At 50.1% G+C, this 18,059-nt stretch overlaps 1 protein-coding gene across 3 annotated transcripts in view; it reads right to left on the reverse strand.

The window, feature by feature from the left end:
• Positions 1-18,059, reverse strand: part of LOC139259600 (stathmin-2-like) — a 66,816-nt gene that overhangs the window by 29,375 nt on the left and 19,382 nt on the right. The window contains exons 2-3 of one of the 3 annotated variants that reach the window (XM_070875097.1): positions 4,377-4,390; positions 3,717-3,734 (exon numbers count right to left, since the gene is read on the reverse strand). The exons of 1 other annotated variant lie outside the window; for it this stretch is intronic. In XM_070875097.1, the coding sequence (XP_070731198.1) occupies positions 3,717-3,734; positions 4,377-4,390 (32 nt within the window). Of the gene's footprint in view, positions 1-1,780; positions 1,804-3,716; positions 3,735-4,376; positions 4,391-18,059 lie in introns of all 3 variants that reach the window. One more of the 3 variants, XM_070875104.1, reaches the window with a different exon arrangement.

Genomic DNA, 18,059 nt, shown 5'->3' on the forward strand with positions numbered 1-18,059 from the left:
GACGACATCAGGCCCACCGATTCGAAGATAGAGGCAATCAAAAACGCATCAAGACTACAGAACGTGACGGAGCTACGGTCGTTTCTAGGACTCCTGAACTACTTTGGTAACTTCTTACCGGGTCTTAGCACACTGTTAGAACCACTGCACTCTTATAATGGGTATGGGGTAAAAGCCAAGAAAATGCCTTTGAGAAAGCTAGAAAACTATTATGCTGAAACAAATTGCTTGTGTTGTATGATCCACATAAGCGTTTGGTACTAGCATGTGATGCGTCGTCATATGGTGTCGGGTGTGTATTGCAACAAGCTAATGAATCTGGGAAATTGCAACTGGTTGCTTATGCAACCAGAAGTTTGTCTAAGGCTGAGAGGGCCTACAGCATGATCGAAAAAGAAGCGTTAGCATGTGTTTATGGGGTAAAGAAAATGCATCAATATTTGTTTGGGCTCAAATTTGAATTGGAAACCGACCACAAGCCACTTATATCCCTCTTTTCTGAAAGTACGGGGATAAATACGAATGCATCGGCCAGCATCCAGAGATGGGCGTTCACGTTGTCTGCATACAACTACGCCATCCGCCACAGGCCAGGCACAGAAAACTGCCGATGTTCTCAGTAGGCTGCCATTGCCCACCAAGGGGTGGAGATGGCATAGCCCGCAGACTTAGTTATGGTAATGGAAGCATTCGAGCTTGAGCAATCACCTGTTACCACCCGACAGATTAGAACCTGGACGAGCCAGGATCCCTTGTTGTCCTTAGTAAAAAACGATGTGCTCCACAGGAGTTGGTCTAGTGTCCCGTTAGAGATGCAGGAAGACATAAAGCCGTACCAGCGGCGCAGAGATGAAATGTCCATACAGGCAGACTGCCTCCAATGGGGTAATCGGGTAGTGGTGCCAAAAAAAGGGAAGGGAGACTTTCATTAGTGACCTCCACAGTACCCACCTAGGCATCATAATGATGAAAGCGATAGTCAGATCCCACGTGTGGTGGTCCGGTATCGATGCGAACTTAGAGTCCTGCGTGCACAAATGTAACACATGCTCACAGTTAAGCAATGCACCCAGGGAGGCGCCACTAAGATTATGGTCCTGGCCCTTCAAACCATGGTCCAGGGTCCAGGCCCATTCTTGGGAAAAATGTTCTTTATGGTTGTAGATGCGTACTCCAAATGGATTGAATGTGAGATAATGTCGGCAAGCATGTCCGCTGCCATCATTGAAAGCTTGGCCGATGTCCTTGTGAGTGACAATGGGCTGTGCTTCACCAGTGCCGAGTTCAAAGAGTTCATGACCTGCAATGGAATCAAACATGTCACTTCTGCCCCATTCAAACCAGCATCCAATGGTCAGGAAGAGAGAGCAGTGCAAACCATCAAGCAGAACTTGAAGAGGGTAACTAAAGGCTCACTGCAGACTCACCTATCCCGACTCCTGCTTAGTTACCGCTCAAGACCCCACTCGCTCACTGGGGTTCCCCCCGCTGAACTGCTCATGAAAAGGGCACTTATGACAAGGCTCTTGTTAGTCCACCCTGATCTACATGAACAGTAGAGAGCAGGCGGCTTCAACAGAATACATATCATGATCGCGCAAATGTGTCATGCGAAATCGAGATTAATGATCCTGTATTTGTGTTAAACTATGGACAAGGTCCCAAATGGCTTCCCGGCACTGTCATGGCCAAAGAAGGGAGTAGGGTGTTTCAGGTCAAACTTTCAAATGGACTCACCTGCAGGAAACACTTGGACCAAACCAAATTCAGATTCATGGACCATTCAGAACAACCCACAATAGACTCTACCTTTTTCGACCCTCCAACACACACACAAGTGGCAACCGACCCAGCAGCTGACCACGAAGCAGAACCCATCACCTGTATCAGCCCAGCAGGACTCACCACACCCAGCAGCCCGGCAAGGCCAGCTGCGCAACAGCCCAGCGATGGTCCAACGAACGACTCACCAAAACCAGCATTTGCACCGAGACGATCAACCAGGGAAGGAAAGGCCCCAGATCGGCTCACATTATAAATAGTTACACTATTGACTTTGGGGAGTGGGGTGCTGTTATATATGTAAACCTGTAAATACCTTGTTTAATCACCAGAGGGCTCATCCCCTGGAGTCCAAAGGGATCTCACAATCACTTGGGAGCACCTGTACATAAGGAGGCCTCACAGGCTGGAGAGGCACTCTGGAGACCTGAATAAAGGACTATGGTCACACATTACTTTGAGCTCACAATATCCAGTCAGATTCTTTATTCAAGACATAACAATAACAATTGGCGACGAGATTACTGACTTTCATGCGAAAATGGCTACCCTTGGTACGTTGCAGCAGTTCACCGACGGTGATGATTGGAAGCCTTTGTGGAGAGGCTCGACCATTTATTCACAACAAACAACCTGGAAGGAGACAATCTGGCCACACTGGCTGGCAAGCGCAGAGCTATCCTGCTAACCAGTTGTGGGCCCACCGTCTATGGCCTCGTCAGGAACTTGCTGGCACCAGTGAAGACAATGAACAAGATGTATGAGGAGCTCGTAACACTGATTGAGCAACTCAAGCCCAAGGAGAGCATCCTCACAGCCAGACACCGGTTCTACACCCACTGATGGCCCGAAGTCTAGGAAATCTCGAAATATGCTGCAGACCTCAGGAGGCTGGCAGCACCGTGTGATTTTGGCGACCACCTCACAGATGCGCTGCGGGACATTTGTGTCATTGGAATTGGCCATGAGGGCCTTCTTCATAAGCTACTGTCGGCGGATACCACAGTCACACTGCAGAAGGCCATCTCTGTGAGCCAGGCATTCATGACCTCGACCTGTGGCTCTAGGCAGATGACTCACCCTCAGGACTCAAACCTGGCAAGTACTGTGCACAGAGTGGCGCCTTTTAGAGGCTGGACTGTAGAATGCGACCCTTCTCAGGGAAGAGGGAACAGGCCCCAGAGTCCCTTAACTCAGAGTCCGCCGAGGGGGGCTAATCGAGTAGCTGCTCCATGCTGGCATTGTGGAGGGAATCACAGGACCCACCAGTACCGTTTTAAAGACTATGTGTGCAATGGCTGCAGCACAAAGGGCCAGCTCCAGTGAACGTGTAAGAGAAATATGACTCACTGTGTCGATGGAGAATCTGCAAATGGCCATGAAGCCAGCGCGGCTTATGAAACGATAGGCAGAGAGGCAACCCAGTCCCATAACGAGGTATATAGCATGTTTACCTGCACCACCAAGTGTTCCCCCTTGAGGATGGAAGTCGAGATAGATGGCGTTCCAGTCTTCATGGAAGTGGACACAGGGGCAAGCCAGTCAGTAATGAATCAAGAAGCCTTTGAGATGGGACAATCAAACTGAACGACGCACGTTGGTACCGGTTCAGGCAAAGCTGTGCACCTACACCGATGAACTTATCCTAGTCGTTGGTAGTGTGGATTTTAAGGTAATCCATGATGGCGCGGTGCACAAGTTACCTCTGTGGATTGTTGCAGGTGATGGACCAACGCTACTCAGAAGAAGGTGGATGGAGAAGACCCATTGGAAGTGGGAAGACTTCAACCCTCCAGCGATCGACGTCCTCTGTGCTCAGAGGCAAAGCAAGCCCTCACCTGAGGTCGGTAGCGGCACCAGACAGCAGACCAGCACAGCACCTGAGGCACAGACCACTCAGCACGACTGCGTGGAGATGATCCAGCTGGGACGACCCGAACGCACCTTCCAGGCTCCAGTGGCAGGACTCCGGAGAAAGAAAATCGGATCCAAAGGCGACTTCCCAGCTTCGGTGGCAGAACCCGGGGAGAAGAGGATCACCGCAGTCAACATCGTGGATGGAGGAAAGATGGCACCCGAACCACGAGGTGATGCGCTGAAGAAAAAGATGGCGGCGGTCAGACCATGAGATGCAGCGCTGATGGAGCAACACGTGGCACCAAACGGAGCAGAGGATTGGGGTAAAGCAAGCAAGGCTCTCTTAAAGGAGGCCTGCAACCCACCACACTTAAAGGGACAGTTTCACACACTCAAGCAATGCAATAGCAACTGTGAGTTAGAGATAAAATGTGTAACTGATTATTGAAATTGTGTACATGCAATAAGCAAGGAAAAGTCGTGTGATTGCAATCATGTAAAATGTGTAAATGATGATCAGAGTTGTGTATATGCAATACGCAAGGAAAAGTCGTGTGATTGCGATCATGTAAAATGTATAATTGATGATCAGAATTGTGTACACGTAACAATCAAGGAAAAGTTGCACGATCGCGATCGGAGCTACAGGGTATTCACAATAAGTAATGAAAGGTTGTGCGATGTAGGATTTCAACTGCATACAGCCAATGCAGTGGGCAAACATCCATCGGGAGCACACAAGTCCAGCGAGCTACCCAACTCTGTAGCCTGCGTCCCTGGGACCAGAGTTATGCATCATGGAGCGTGGCCACAAGCAGCCAATACACATGAGCTGCAGAGCAAGCGATCTCAGGGGGGCAACGGCACTGGTATTGATACCCTGCCCCTGATAGGCTCATCTCTCAGGCACCCGATGGCACCAACCGCCACGAGCCTGAAAGAGCAAACTGTGCTAAGGCCCAGCCCCCAGACCCTATTGTCACCACAAACGAAGGGTCACCTGCAACAGTCTGCCCAAAGGGGACCGGGACCAGCCAGGATCCCAAACCAAACAATGCCCAGGTCAGTGAGTCAGCAGTTCCCTGTGCATTGCTAGACGGCAGCTCCTCAGGGAGCAGCAGCAACCCAGGGTGCAAAGAAAGGACAGGGAGGTCACAGGCATCTGTGAACCTGCCCAATGCTAGGGACCACGGCAACAGCCCCAAGAGCAGACAACTTAAGCCTACTGAGTTCCCACTGCCAGCACTGGGCATGGCGCCGCCACCAGACTGCCTGGCCACCATCCAGCAGTTCTGGAACTAGCTTGTCCTTACGCACCAGTTACCGATCCCCAGTACGTATCGATAATGTATCTCACCAGTCTAACGTACTTGTCTCACAGCTGAACCACAAATGTAATGCAAACTTGTTTTTCTGGACTTGAATGTATATGAATGTAATGAGCCTCTGGCACAATCAAAAGGTGGGCCGGGGGGAGGGGGGGGGGCAGGGTGGCGGGGAGGGAGGGAGAATGGAGTGGTCAGGGATACACACAAACAGCAACCACCAGCATTCTACTGCCAACGAAACACCAACCACTCACCCAAGATTGAAATGACCTGCCAAGGGTCAACCAGATGGAGCTAAGCCCAGAGAACAGTCAATGCAGAGGCGATTTGCACTAAAGGCTTGGGGGAGAGTGATGTCATGTATCCTACATGACTATTGTTAGTACTATCACAAGGTGTGCCACCAGAGGGCACAGCAGTAGACTTGTAGGTTACCTGTACAGGTGTGCCTGACCTAGTATAAAAGGCAGGCCACCAGGTGTGATCCTCAGTCTGGAGTTATCAATAAAGGACTAAAGTCACTACAGTTCAAGTACAACACATTGCCTCGTGGAGTCATTATCAGAGCATCCAAGGACATAACAGAGGGCGGTGAGAAAGGCAGACTGGGTGAAGAGAGAGGGAGAGAGAGAGAGAGAGAGACTGTGGGAGAGAGAGATGGAGCGAGAGAGAGAGCGAGAGCGAGAGCGAGAGAGAGAGAGCGAGAGCGAGAGAGAGAAAGAGAGAGAGAGAGAGAAAGAAAGAAAGAGAGAGAGGGAAATGGGGAGAGAGAGGAAGGAAGAGAGAGGGAGACTGGAGAGAGACTGGCGAGATAGAAAGAGACTGTGGAGTATCATATATCTCACGTTACTGTATATAACTGTATCTTACCATGCTATACATGACTGTAACTGGATATGACCTGTAACAATAAGCATACCTTACCACCAGGGGTGCACTTGCAGGAGACACTCCATACCTATCCCACTGAGGTATATAAAGGGAGGTCCTCAGGCTAGTGCAGCACTGGAGAGCTGGAATTAAAGGGGCAGGTCCCGAGTGACTTTGACTTCAGCATGTGTCTTGTGTAAGTCAGTACATTCGAGTCAGGACTTAACAGTGGCGATGAGTTACGGGATCACAGAATCCACAGAATGGCTACCAACAGCTCAGATGAGAAATACAACGCTGGAGACAATTGGGATGACTTTATAGAAAGGCTCCAGCAAAGCTTTGTGACCAAAGACTGGCTGGGCGATGATAAGGCAGACAAGAGAAGAGCCCATCTCTTGATCAGCTGTGGCTCGAAAGCATGCGCTTTAATGAAAGACCTGCTCGCACCCGAAACCAGCAAGCAAGTCGTTTGAGGAGTTGAGCACACTGGTGAGAGACCACCTGAAGCCAGCGAGCAGCCTACACATGGCCAGACACAGGTTCTACAACTACAGACGCTGTGTGGGCCAAAGCATACCCGACTTTGTGGCGGAACTTTGGAGGCTGGCTAGTTCATGTGAGTTCTCCGATGAACTAAGGAGAGAAGTACTAAGAAACTTTTTTATTGAAGGAATAGGCCACGCAGGCCTATTCCGAAAGCTTATAGAGACAAAGAACTTGACTCTAGAGGCAGCAGCACTGGTTGCACAGATGTTCTTGGTAGGCGAAGAAGAAACGAGGCTGATCTATACTTCGGGTACGACAACCAACGAGGCATCGGAACAAGGGGTTCACATTGTGAAACAAACCGCTACCCCCACACACAGACAAAGGCAGGAGAGCAGGCCTTCAACAGCAGACAGTGGTGCCAGAAGCCATCAAAATCAAGGGCCACACGAACGGCTGATCACACCTCATCAACCCACAATGCGAGCAATCAACAACAGATTGAGAGAAGCTCAAGGGAGATCAGCCAGACGCAGCTCATCCTTCGGAAACAATGAAAACGGTCTGTGTTGGAGATGTGGGGGAAGGCACTCAACCAGGGTTGAGTGCGTTGAGCATGCCGTTTGCAGAAACTGCAACTACACAGGGCATCTGGCTCGCATGTGCAGAAAAACAGCAGCTCGGCTGGTATACGAATTGGAAGGGTCGGAAAGCGGACCAGAAGACGGTTGGAACAGTGCACGGGACGCCGAGGTACAGCGGGTCAACACGATCAATGTCCACTGTTCTTACACCAAGACGCCTCCAATTATGATGAGGGTTCTACTCAACGGGATACCTGTCAACATGGAACTGGACACGGGGGCCAGTCAATCCCTCATGAGCGTTCAACAATTTGAACAGCTGTGGCCGCACAAAAGCAACAGACCAAAACTCACAAAGATCGACACCAAACTAAGGACCGATACGAAAGAAATCGTCCCAGTCCTTGGCAGCGCCATGCTCTCAGTCACACACAAAGTGATGGTGCACCGACTTTCCCTGTGGATTGTCCTCGGGGATCTCCCAACCCTGTTGGGGAGAAGCTGGCTAACAGAACTTAATTGGAAATGGGATGATGTTCAAGCCATGTCGTCAGAGGAACGGACCTTCTGCTCAACAGTTCTAAGCCGTTTTGAACATCTTTCAGCCAGGTGTGGGCACCTTCAAAGCGGCTAAAGTTAAAATCTACATCACAAAGAATGCCAGACCGATCCATCACAAGGCTAGAGCTGTGCTTTATGTGATGACGGAAAAGATTGAAAACGAACTGGACCGGCTTCTGCGGGAAGGCATAATTTCTCCCGTGGAATTCAGTGACTGGGCAAGCCCCATCGTCCCCGTCATGAAGCCTGATGGATCCGTGCGAATCTATGGGGATTACAAGTCTACCATAAACAGAGTCTCCCTACAGGACCAATACCTGCTGCCCAGAGTGGAGGACCTATTAGCTACGTTGGCTGGAGGAAAACTTTTCTCGAAACTTGACCTCACATCTGTGTATATGACGCAAGAACTGACCGAAGAGTCGAAACTACTCACCACCATCAACACATATCGAGGCCTTTTTGTGTACAATCGATGCCCATTCGGCATCAGGTCGGCAGCTGCTATATTCCAGCGCAACATGGAGAGTCTGCTCAAGTCCATCCCGGGGACGGTTGTGTTTCAAGATGACATACTCATCACGGGCAGGGACCCCGACTCTTATCTCCGCAATCTTGAGGAAGTACTATGTCGATTGGATCGGGTAGGCCTAAGAGTTAAGAAATCCAAGTGTCTGTTTCTCGCGCCCGAGGTTGAATTTTTGGGCAGAAGGATTGCCGCTGATTTAAAAAAGGGGGCAGACAAAAGGCAGGTAACTATAGGCTGGTTAGTTTAACATCTGTAGAGGAAAAATGCTTGAAGCTATCATTAAGGAAGAAATAGCGGGACATCTAGATAGGAATAGTGCAATCAAGCAGATGCAACATGGATTCATGAAGGGAAAATCATGTTTAACTAATTTACTGGAATTCTTTGAGGATATAACGAGCATGGTGGATAGAGGTGTACCGATGGATGTGGTGTATTTAGATTTCCAAAAGGCATTCGATAAGGTGCCACATGAAAGGTTATTGCAGAAGATAAAGGTACGCGGAGTCAGAGGAAATGTATTAGCATGGATCGAGAATTGGCTGGCAAACAGAAAGCAGAGAGTCGGGATAAATGGGTCCTTTTCTGGTTGGAAATCAGTGGTTAGTGGTGTGCCACAGGGATCAGTGCTGGGACCACAACTGTTTACAATATACATAGATGACCTGGAAGAGGGGACAGAGTGTAGTGTAACAAAATTTGCAGATGACACAAAAATTAGTGGGAAAGCGGGTTGTATAGAGGACACAGAGAGGCTGCAAAGTGATTTAGATAGGTTAAGCGAATGGGCTAAGGTTTGGCAGATGGAATACAATTTCGGAAAATGTGAGGTCATCCACCTTGGAAAAAAAAACAGTAAAAGGGAATATTATTTGAATGGGGAGAAATTACAACATGCTGCAGTGCAGAGGGACCTGGGGGTCCTTGTGCATGAAACTCTTTTTGGATCCTTGTGCATGAATCCCAAAAAAAGTTAGTTTGCAGGTGCAGCAGGTAATCAGGAAGGTGAATGGAATGTTGGCCTTCATTGCGAGAAGGATGGAGTACAAAAGCAGGGAGGTCCTGCTGCAACTGTATAGGGTATTAGTGAGGCCGCACCTGGAGTACTGCGTGCTGTTTTGGTCACCTTACTTAAGGAAGGATATACTAGCTTTGAAGGGGGTACAGAGACGATTCACTAGGCTGATTCCGGAGATGAGAGGGTTACCTTATGATGATTGATTGAGCAGACTGAGTCTTTACTCGTTGGAGTTCAGAAGGATGAGGGGTGATCTTATAGAAACATTTAAAATAATGAAAGGGATCGACAAGATCGAGGCAGAGAGGTTGTTTCCACTGGTCGGGGAGACTAGAACTAGGGGGCACAGCCTCAAAATACGGGGTAGCCAATTTAAAACCGAGTTGAGAAGGAATTTCTTCTCCCAGAGGGTTGTGAATCTGTGGAATTCTCTGCCCAAGGAAGCAGTTGAGGCTAGCTCATTGAATGTATTCAAATCACAGATAGATAGATTTTTAACCAATAAGGGAATTAAGGGTTACGGGGAGCGGGTGGGTAAGTGGAGCTGAGTCCACGGCCAGATCAGTCATGATCTTGTTGAATGGCGGAGCAGGCTCGAGGGGCTAGATAGCCTACTCCTGTTCCTAATTCTTATGTTCTTATGTTCTTATGATGGAATCCGCCCAACCGAATCCAAAACTGAAGCGATTCACCTGGCACCTAGGCCCCGGAATGTCTCGGAACTACGCGCCTTTCTCGGGCTACTCAATTACTTTGGGAACTTTATGCAGAACTTGAGCACGCTGCTGGAGCCTCTCCATGTGCTACTCAGAAAGAGGTGCGATTGGTTTTGGGGGGACGCCCAAGAACGCGCCTTTAATAAGGCACGCAACCTTCTATGTTCCAAGAGTGTTTTAGCCTTTTCTGATCCAGGTAAAAAGTTAGTCCTTACGTGTGATGCGACAGCGTACGGGGTCATGTGCGTTTTACAGGGTAAAATGATGGAATCAATTATTAAGGATGTTATAGCAGCGCATTTGGAAAGAGGTGACATGATAGGTCCAAGTCAGCATGGATTTGTGAAAGGGAAATCATGCTTGACAAATCTTGAATTTTTTGAGGATGTTTCCAGTCAAGTGGACAAGGGAGAACCAGTTGAGGTGGAGTATTTGGACTTTCAGAAGGCTTTTGACAAGGTCCCACACAAGAGATTAATGTGCAAAGTTAAAGCACATGGGATTGGGGGTAGTGTGCTGACGTGGATTGAGAACTGGTTGGCAGACAGGAAGCAAAGAGTAGGAGCAAATGGGTACTTTTCAGAATGGCAGGCAGTGACTAGTGGGGTACCGCAAGGTTCTGTGCTGGGGCCCCAGCTGTTTACATTGTACATTAATGATTTAGACGAGGGGATTAAATGTAGTATCTCCAAATTTGTGGATGACACTAAGTTGGGTGGCAGTGTGAGCTGCGAGGAGGATGCTGTGAGGCTGCAGAGTGACTTGGATAGGTTAGGTGAGTGGGCAAATGTATGGCAGATGAAGTATAATGTGGATAAATGTGAGGTTATCCACTTTGGTGGTAAAATCAGAGAGACAGACTATTATCTGAATGGTGACAGATTAGGAAAAGGGGAAGTGCAATGAGACCTGGGTGTCATGGTACATCAGTCATTGAAGGTTGGCATGCAGGTACAGCAGGCGGTTAAGAAAGCAAATGGCATGTTGGCCTTCATAGCGAGGGGATTTGAGTACAGGGGCAGGGAGGTGTTGCTACAGTTGTACAGGGCCTTGGTGAGGCCACACCTGGAGTATTGTGTACAGTTTTGGTCTCCTAACTTGAGGAAGGACATGCTTGCTATTGAGGGAGTGCAGCGAAGGTTCACCAGACTGATTCCCGGGATGACGTGACCCTGACATATCAAGAAAGACTGGATCAACTGGGCTTGTATTCACTGGAGTTCAGAAGAATGACAAGTTTAGACAGTTAGATGCAGGAAGAATGTTCCCAATGTTGGGGAAGTCCAGAACCAGGGGTCACAGTCTAAGGATAAGGGGTAAGACATTTAGGACCGAGATGAGGAGAAACTTCTTCACCCAGCTGAACCTGTGGAATTCTCTACCACAGAAAGTTGTTGAGGCCAATTCACTAAATATATTCAAAAAGGAGTTAGATGTAGTCCTTACTACTAGGGGGATCAAGGGGTATGGCAAGAAAGCAGGAATGGGGTACTGAAGTTGCGTGTTCAGCCATGAACTCATTGAATGGCGGTGCAGGCTTGAAGGGACGAATGGTCTACTCCTGCACCTATTGTCTATGTTTCTATCTATGGTTCTACGTCAATGATATGGGTAAATTGCAGCCCGTTGCTTCTGCCTCCAGGTCACTTTCGCGGGCGGAGCGCGGGTACGGTATGGTTGAGAAGGAGGCGCTCGCGTGCGTGTATAGTGTCAAAAAGTTGCACCGATACCTTTTCGGGGCCAAGTTTGTGTTAGAAACTGACCACAAACCCCTCACGTCCCTACTATCCAAGTGCAAGGCAATCAACGGCAATGCCTCGTCGCGCATTCAGCGGTGGGCACTCATGCTGGCGGCTTACAACTACACGATAAGGCACAGACCAGGCACAGACAACTGTGCCAACGCGCTTAGCAGGCCACTCCTGGTGACCACAGAAGGGTCCGACGAACAGGACTGTGAGATGATCATGGCAATCAATGCCTTTGGATCCACAGGTTTGCCCATGACGGCTCGCCAAATCAGAGCCTGGACGACCAGCGACCCCACGTTATCTCTAGTTAAAAAATGCGTTTTAAGCAGTGACTGGGCAGAGGCTCGCGATGCCTGCCCCGAGGAGGTCAAACCCTTCCATAGGCGCTTGCATGAACTCTCACTACAGGCAGACTGCCTGATGTGGGGCAGCCGAGTAGTTATGACCTTACGAGGCAGGGAGGCGTTTGTCCGGGAGCTCCATCGCGAGCACCCGGGGATCGTCCTTATGAAGGCCATAGCCAGATCTCATGTCTGGTGGCCTGGCATTGACGCGGACTTGGAGCTCTGCGTCCGTCAGTGCACCATTTGTGCCCAACTCAGTAATGCCCCCAGGGAGGCCCCCCTAAGCCCCTGGCCCTGGTCCACCAAACCGTGGTCGCGGGTGCATGTAGACTATGCGGGCCCATTCATGGGCAAAATGTTCCTCGTAGTCATTGATGCATTTTCAAAATGCATCGAGTGCACCATTTTAAACTCGAGCACCACCTCCACCACTGTGGAGAGCCTTAGAACCATGTTTGCAATGCATGGCATTCCTGACATATTGGTCAGTGATAATGGTCCGTGCTTCACCAGCGCAGAATTTCACGATTTTATAGTTGACCACGGCATAAATCATGACGGTACCTTTCAAGCCGGCCTCCAATGGCTAGGCGGAGCGAGCAGTGCAGATCATTAAACAAGGCATGCTCAGAATCCAAGGTGCCACACTGCAGAGCCTGTTGCGACTGCTGCTGGCATACAGATCTCGTCCGCATTCATTGACTGGGGTTCCCCCGCGCAACTATGATGAAACAAACCTTAAAGACCAGGCTCTCGTTAATCCTCCCAGACATGCATGAAATTGTTGAGGCTAAGCTTCAAAAGCTAACTGAGTACCATGACCGAAATTCGAGGGGGAGGTGGAATGAGATAGGGGACAAAGTGTTTGTGCTAAGCTATGGTTGGGGTCCCAAATGGCTTGCAGGGACAGTAACAGGCAAAGAGGGAAACAGGCTACTGGTTGTACAAATGGACAATGGCCAAACCTGCCGGAGGCATGTAGACCAAATAAAAAGTAGATTCACTGATAACACTGAAGAACCAGAGGCAGACTACAATGTGGAACTCACATCACACCTGGTGGACAGACAGTTGGAACAATCCGAGGAAAGGGCAATCTCAACAGACAGCCCAGGCGAGATACCAGCAATCACACCAAACGAAAAACAGGCACCAAGGCAAACAACTGAACCACAACTCAGACGCACAACGCGAGAGTGCAGATCACCTGAGAGACTGAATCTATAAAGGCAATAAGTTCTTGGAGGAGGGTGATGTCATGTATCTCACATTACTGTATGTAACTGTATCTTACCATGCTATACATGATTGTAACTGGATATGACCTGTAACAATAAGCATACCTTACCACCAGGGGTGCACTTGCAAGAGACACTCCATACCTGTCCCAGTGAGGTATATAAAGGGAGGTCTCAGGCAAGTGCAGCACTGGGGAGCTGGAATTAAAAGGTGCAGGTCCTGAGTGACCCTTGACTTCAGCATGTGTCTCGTGTAAGTCAGTACATTAGAGTCAGGACTTAACATGGAGAGAGAGAGAGACTGGAGAGAGAGAGAGGGGACTGTGGAGAGAGAGAGAGGAGACTGTGGAGAGAGAGCGAGAGAGAGAGGAAACTGTGGAGAGAGAGAGAGAAAGAGAGAGGAGACTGTGGAGAGAGAGAGAGAGAGAGAGAGAGAGAGAGAGGAGACTGTAGGTGAGAGAGAGAAGACTGTGGATGAGAGGGGGCGACTGGGGAGGAGGGAGAGAGAGACTGTGGAGAGAGAGAGAGAGAGAGAGAGAGAGAGAGAGAGAGAGAGAGGAGACTATGGAGAGAGAGAGAGAGAGGAAACTGTGGAGAGAGAGAGAGAGAGAGGAGACTGTTGGAAGAGAGAGAGAGAGAGAGAGGGCGGGAAATAGGGAGAGAGAGGGAGGAAGAGAGAGGGAGACTGGAGATAGACTGGGGAGATAGAAAGAGACTGTGGAGAGAGAGAGACTGAGGAGAAAGAGAGAGGAGACTGTGGAGAGAGAGCGAGAGAGAGAGGAAACTGTGGAGAGAGAGAGAGGAGACTATGGAGAGGGAGAGAGAGAGAGAGAGAGAGGAGACTGTGGAGAGAGGCAGAGAGAGAGAGAGAGAGAGGAGAGAGGAGACTGTGGAGAGAGAGAGAGAGAGAGAGAGGAGAGGAGACTGTGGAGAGAGAGAGGAGAGACTGGGGAGAGAGAGAGAGAGACACTGGGGAGAGAGAGAGGGGAACTGGTGAGAGGGAGACTGGGAGAGAGAGAGAGAGAGGGACTGGAGGCGAGAGAGGGAGACTGGGGGAGGGAGAGAGCTGTAGTGTGTTGTACTTGAACTGTAGTGACCTTAGTGCTTAATTTGTTAACTCCAAAGTGAGGATCACACCTGGTGGCCTGCCTTTTATACTAGGCCAGGCACACCTGTACAGGTAACCTACAAGTCTCCCACTGCTGTGCCCTCTGGTGGCACACCTTGTGATAGTACCAACAGTAGCCATGTAGGATATATGACAGACCCTTGGCGGGTGCGGGTGTGGGTGCGTGTGCGTGTACTCCATTCTCCGCCCCTTCCACATCAACTCTGGTGGTGCTTCTAGCATTCATGTACATTCAAGTTCAGGTAAGTGGGTTTTGCATTTTTTTTGTTTTTGTGTGGTTCCGTGGTGCGACAAGTACGTTAGATGCCTTATCGATGCAGTGACCAGTGCGTGAGGACAAGCTAGTTCCGGAGCTGCTGGGTTGTGTCCCTGCAGTCTGGTGGTGGCTCAGTGCCTGGTGCTGGCAGTGGAAACCCGGTTGGCTTGCGTAGCCTGCTCTCGGGGCTGTTGCCCTGGTCCCTAGCGTTGGGCCGGTTCACAGATGTCTGTGACCTCCCTGTCCTTTCTTTTTGCTCTGGGTCACAGCTGCACCCTGAGGAGCTGTTGTCTAGCAGTGCACAGGGAACTGTTGACTCGCTGGCCTGAGCGTCGCTTGGTTTGAAATCCTGGCTGGTGCCTGTTTCCTTCAGGGAACAGTGGCAGGTGACCCTACATCTAGGGGTATGGCCTGGTTGCAGTCTGCTCCTTCAGGCTCGTGGCAGTTGGTGCCATCGGGTGCCTGAGAGGTGGAGCCGACCCGGGGCAGGGTATCGATACCGGTGCCATTGCCCTGCTGAGGTCGCTTGCTCTGCAGCTCGTGTGTGTTGGCTGCTTGTAGCCACACTCCATGGTGCATGACTCTGGTCCCCGGGATGCAGGCTACAGCATTGGGTAGCTCGCTGGACCTGTGTGCTCCCGATGAATGTCTGCCCGCTGCATTGGCTGCATGCAGTAGAAATCCTGCATTGCACAACTTTTCCTTACTGATGATGGACACTCTGTGGGTCCGACCGCAATCGCGTGACTTTTCCTCGCTGGTTGCATGTACACAATACAGATTATCCGTTATACATTTTACATGATCAGTTACACATTTTGTCTCTGACTTACAGTTCTTATTACATTGCTTGAGTGTGTGGAACTGTCTCTTTAATTGTAGTGGGTTGCAGGCCTCTTTTAAGAGAGCCTTGCTTGCTTTACCCCAATCAGCTTCTCCGTTTAGTGCCACTTGTTGCTCCATCAGCGCTGCACCTTGTGGTCTGGCCGCGGCCATCTTTGTCTTCAGCGCCTCACCTCGTGGTTTGGGCGCCAGCTTTCGTCCATCCACGATGTCAACTGCAGTGATCCTCTTCTCCCCGGGTTCTGCCACCGAAGCTGGGAAGTCGCCTCTGGATCCGATTTTCTTTCTCTGGAGTCCTGCCACTCGAGCCTGGAAGGTGCGCTCGGGTCATCTCAGCTGGATCATCTCCACGCAGTCGTGCTGAACGGTCTCGAGTGCTGTGCTGATCTGCTCTCCGGTACCGGGTCTGCTCTCAGATGAGGGCTTGCTTTGCCTCTGAGTGCGGGGGACGTCGATCGCTGGAGGGATGAAATCTTCCCATTTCCAATGGATTTTCTCCATCCAGCTTCTGCTGAGTAGCGTTGGTCCATCACCTGCAACAATCCACAGAGGTAACTTGTGCACCGCGCCATCATGGAGTACCTTTACATTCACACTACCAACGACTGGGATAATTTCATTGGTGTAGATGTGCAGTTTTGCCTGAACCGGGAAAAACTCGGGTCGCTCAGCTGGATTGTTCCATAGCCTCTGAAAGGCTCCTTGAATCATCACTGACTGGCTTGCCCTCGTGTCCACTTCTATGAAGACTGGAGCTCTTTCTATCTCGACTTCCATCTTCAACAGGGAACACTCGGTGGTGCAGGTAAACATGCTATATGCCTCTCCATGTGACTGGGCTGCCTCTCTGCCTATCAATTCATAATCCATGCTGTATTCATGGCCATCTGCAGATTCTTCATCGACACAGTGAGTCATATTTCTCTTACACATTCACTGGAGGTGGCCCTTTGTGCTGCAGGCATTGCACACATAGTCTTTAAAACGGCACTGGTGAGTCCTGTGATTCCCTCCACAACGCCAGCATAGAGCACCTACTCGATTAGCCCCCCTCGGCGGACTCTGAGTTAAGGGACTCTGGGGCCTGTTCTCTCTTCCCTGAGAAGGTTCGCGTTCTACAGTCCAGCCTCTAAAAGGCGCCACTCTATGCATAGTACCTGCCGGGTTTGAGTCCTGAGGGTGAGTCATCTGCCTAGAGCCACAGGTCGAGGTCATGAATGCCTAGCTCATAGAGATGGCCTTCTGCAGTGTGACTGTGGTATCCGCCGACAGTAGCTTATGAAGAAGGCCCTCATGGCCAATTCCAATGACAAAAATGTCCCGCAGCGCTTTGTTGAGTTGGTGCCGAACTCGCAGGGTGCTGCCAGCCTCCTGAGGTCTGCGGCGTACTTTGTGACTTCCTGGCCTTCGGGCAGGCGGTGGGTGTAGAACCGCTGTCTGGCTGTGAGGATGCTCTCCTTGGGCTTGAGTTGCTCCTGGATCAGTGTTACAAGTTCCTTGTACGACTTGGTCGTTGTCTTCACTGGTGCCAGCAAGTCCCTGACGAGGCCATAGATGTTGGGCCCACAACTGGTTGGCAAGATAGCGCGACGCTTATCAATCAAAGCGGCCGGTTTGTCTCCTGCCAGGTCGTTTGCCTCTCCACAATGGCGTCCCAATCACCACCATCGGCGAACTGCTGCAATGTACCAAGGGTAGCCATTTCTGCATGAAAGTTCATAATCTCGTCGCCAATTGTAGTGTCCTTAGGAAAAGGGGAGGTACAACGAGACCTGGGTGTCATGGTTCATCAGTCATTGAAAGTTGGCATACAGGTACAACAGGCGGTAAAGAATGCAAATGGTATGTTTGCCTTCATAGCTAGGGGATTTGAGTATAGGAGCAGGGAGGTCTTACTGCAGTTGTACAGGGCCTTGGTGAGGCCTCACCTCGAATATTGTGTTCAGTTTTGGTCTGCTAATCTGTGGAAGGACGGTCTTGCTATTGAGGGAGTGCAGCGAAGGTTCACCAGACTGATTCCCGGGATGGCTGGACTGACATATGAGGAGAGACTGGATCAACTGGGCCTTTATACATTGGAGTTTAGAAGAATGAGAGGGGATCTGATAGAAACATATAAGATTCTGACGGGATGGGACAGGTTAGCTGCGGGTAGATTGTTCCCGATGTTGGGGAAGTCCAGAACCAGGGGATAAGGGGTAGGCCATTTAGGACTGAGATGAGGAGAAACTTCTTCACTCAGAGAGTTGTTAACCTGTGGAATTCCCTGCCGCAGAGAGTTGTTGATGCCAGTTCATTGGATATATTCAAGAGGGAGTTAGATATGGCCTTTATGGCTAAGGGAATCAAGGGGTATGGAGAGAAAGCAGGAAAGGGATACTGAGGGAATGATCAGCCATGATCTTATTGAATGGTGGTGCAGGCTCGAAGGGCCGAATGGCCTACTCCTGCACCTACTTTCTATGTCTATTTTTCTATGCTCTAATAATGACTCCATGAGACAGTGTGTTGTACCTGAACTGTAGTGACCTTAGTCCTTTATTAGTTAACTCCAGTGTGAGGATCACACCTGGTGGCCTGCCTTTTATACTAGGCCAGGCACACCTGTACAGGTAACTAATGAGTTTCCCACTGCTGCGCCCTCTGGTGGCACACCTTGTGATGGTACCAACAGTAGCCATATAAGTGCGCGAGGCTGGGAGAGAGTGTGAGGGAAACTGGGGGAGAGAGAGCAAGGCAGGGGGGGCGGGGGGGCAAAGAGAGA

This window comes from Pristiophorus japonicus, chromosome 1, assembly GCF_044704955.1.
Source record: "Pristiophorus japonicus isolate sPriJap1 chromosome 1, sPriJap1.hap1, whole genome shotgun sequence".
Lineage (NCBI taxonomy): Eukaryota > Metazoa > Chordata > Chondrichthyes > Pristiophoridae > Pristiophorus > Pristiophorus japonicus.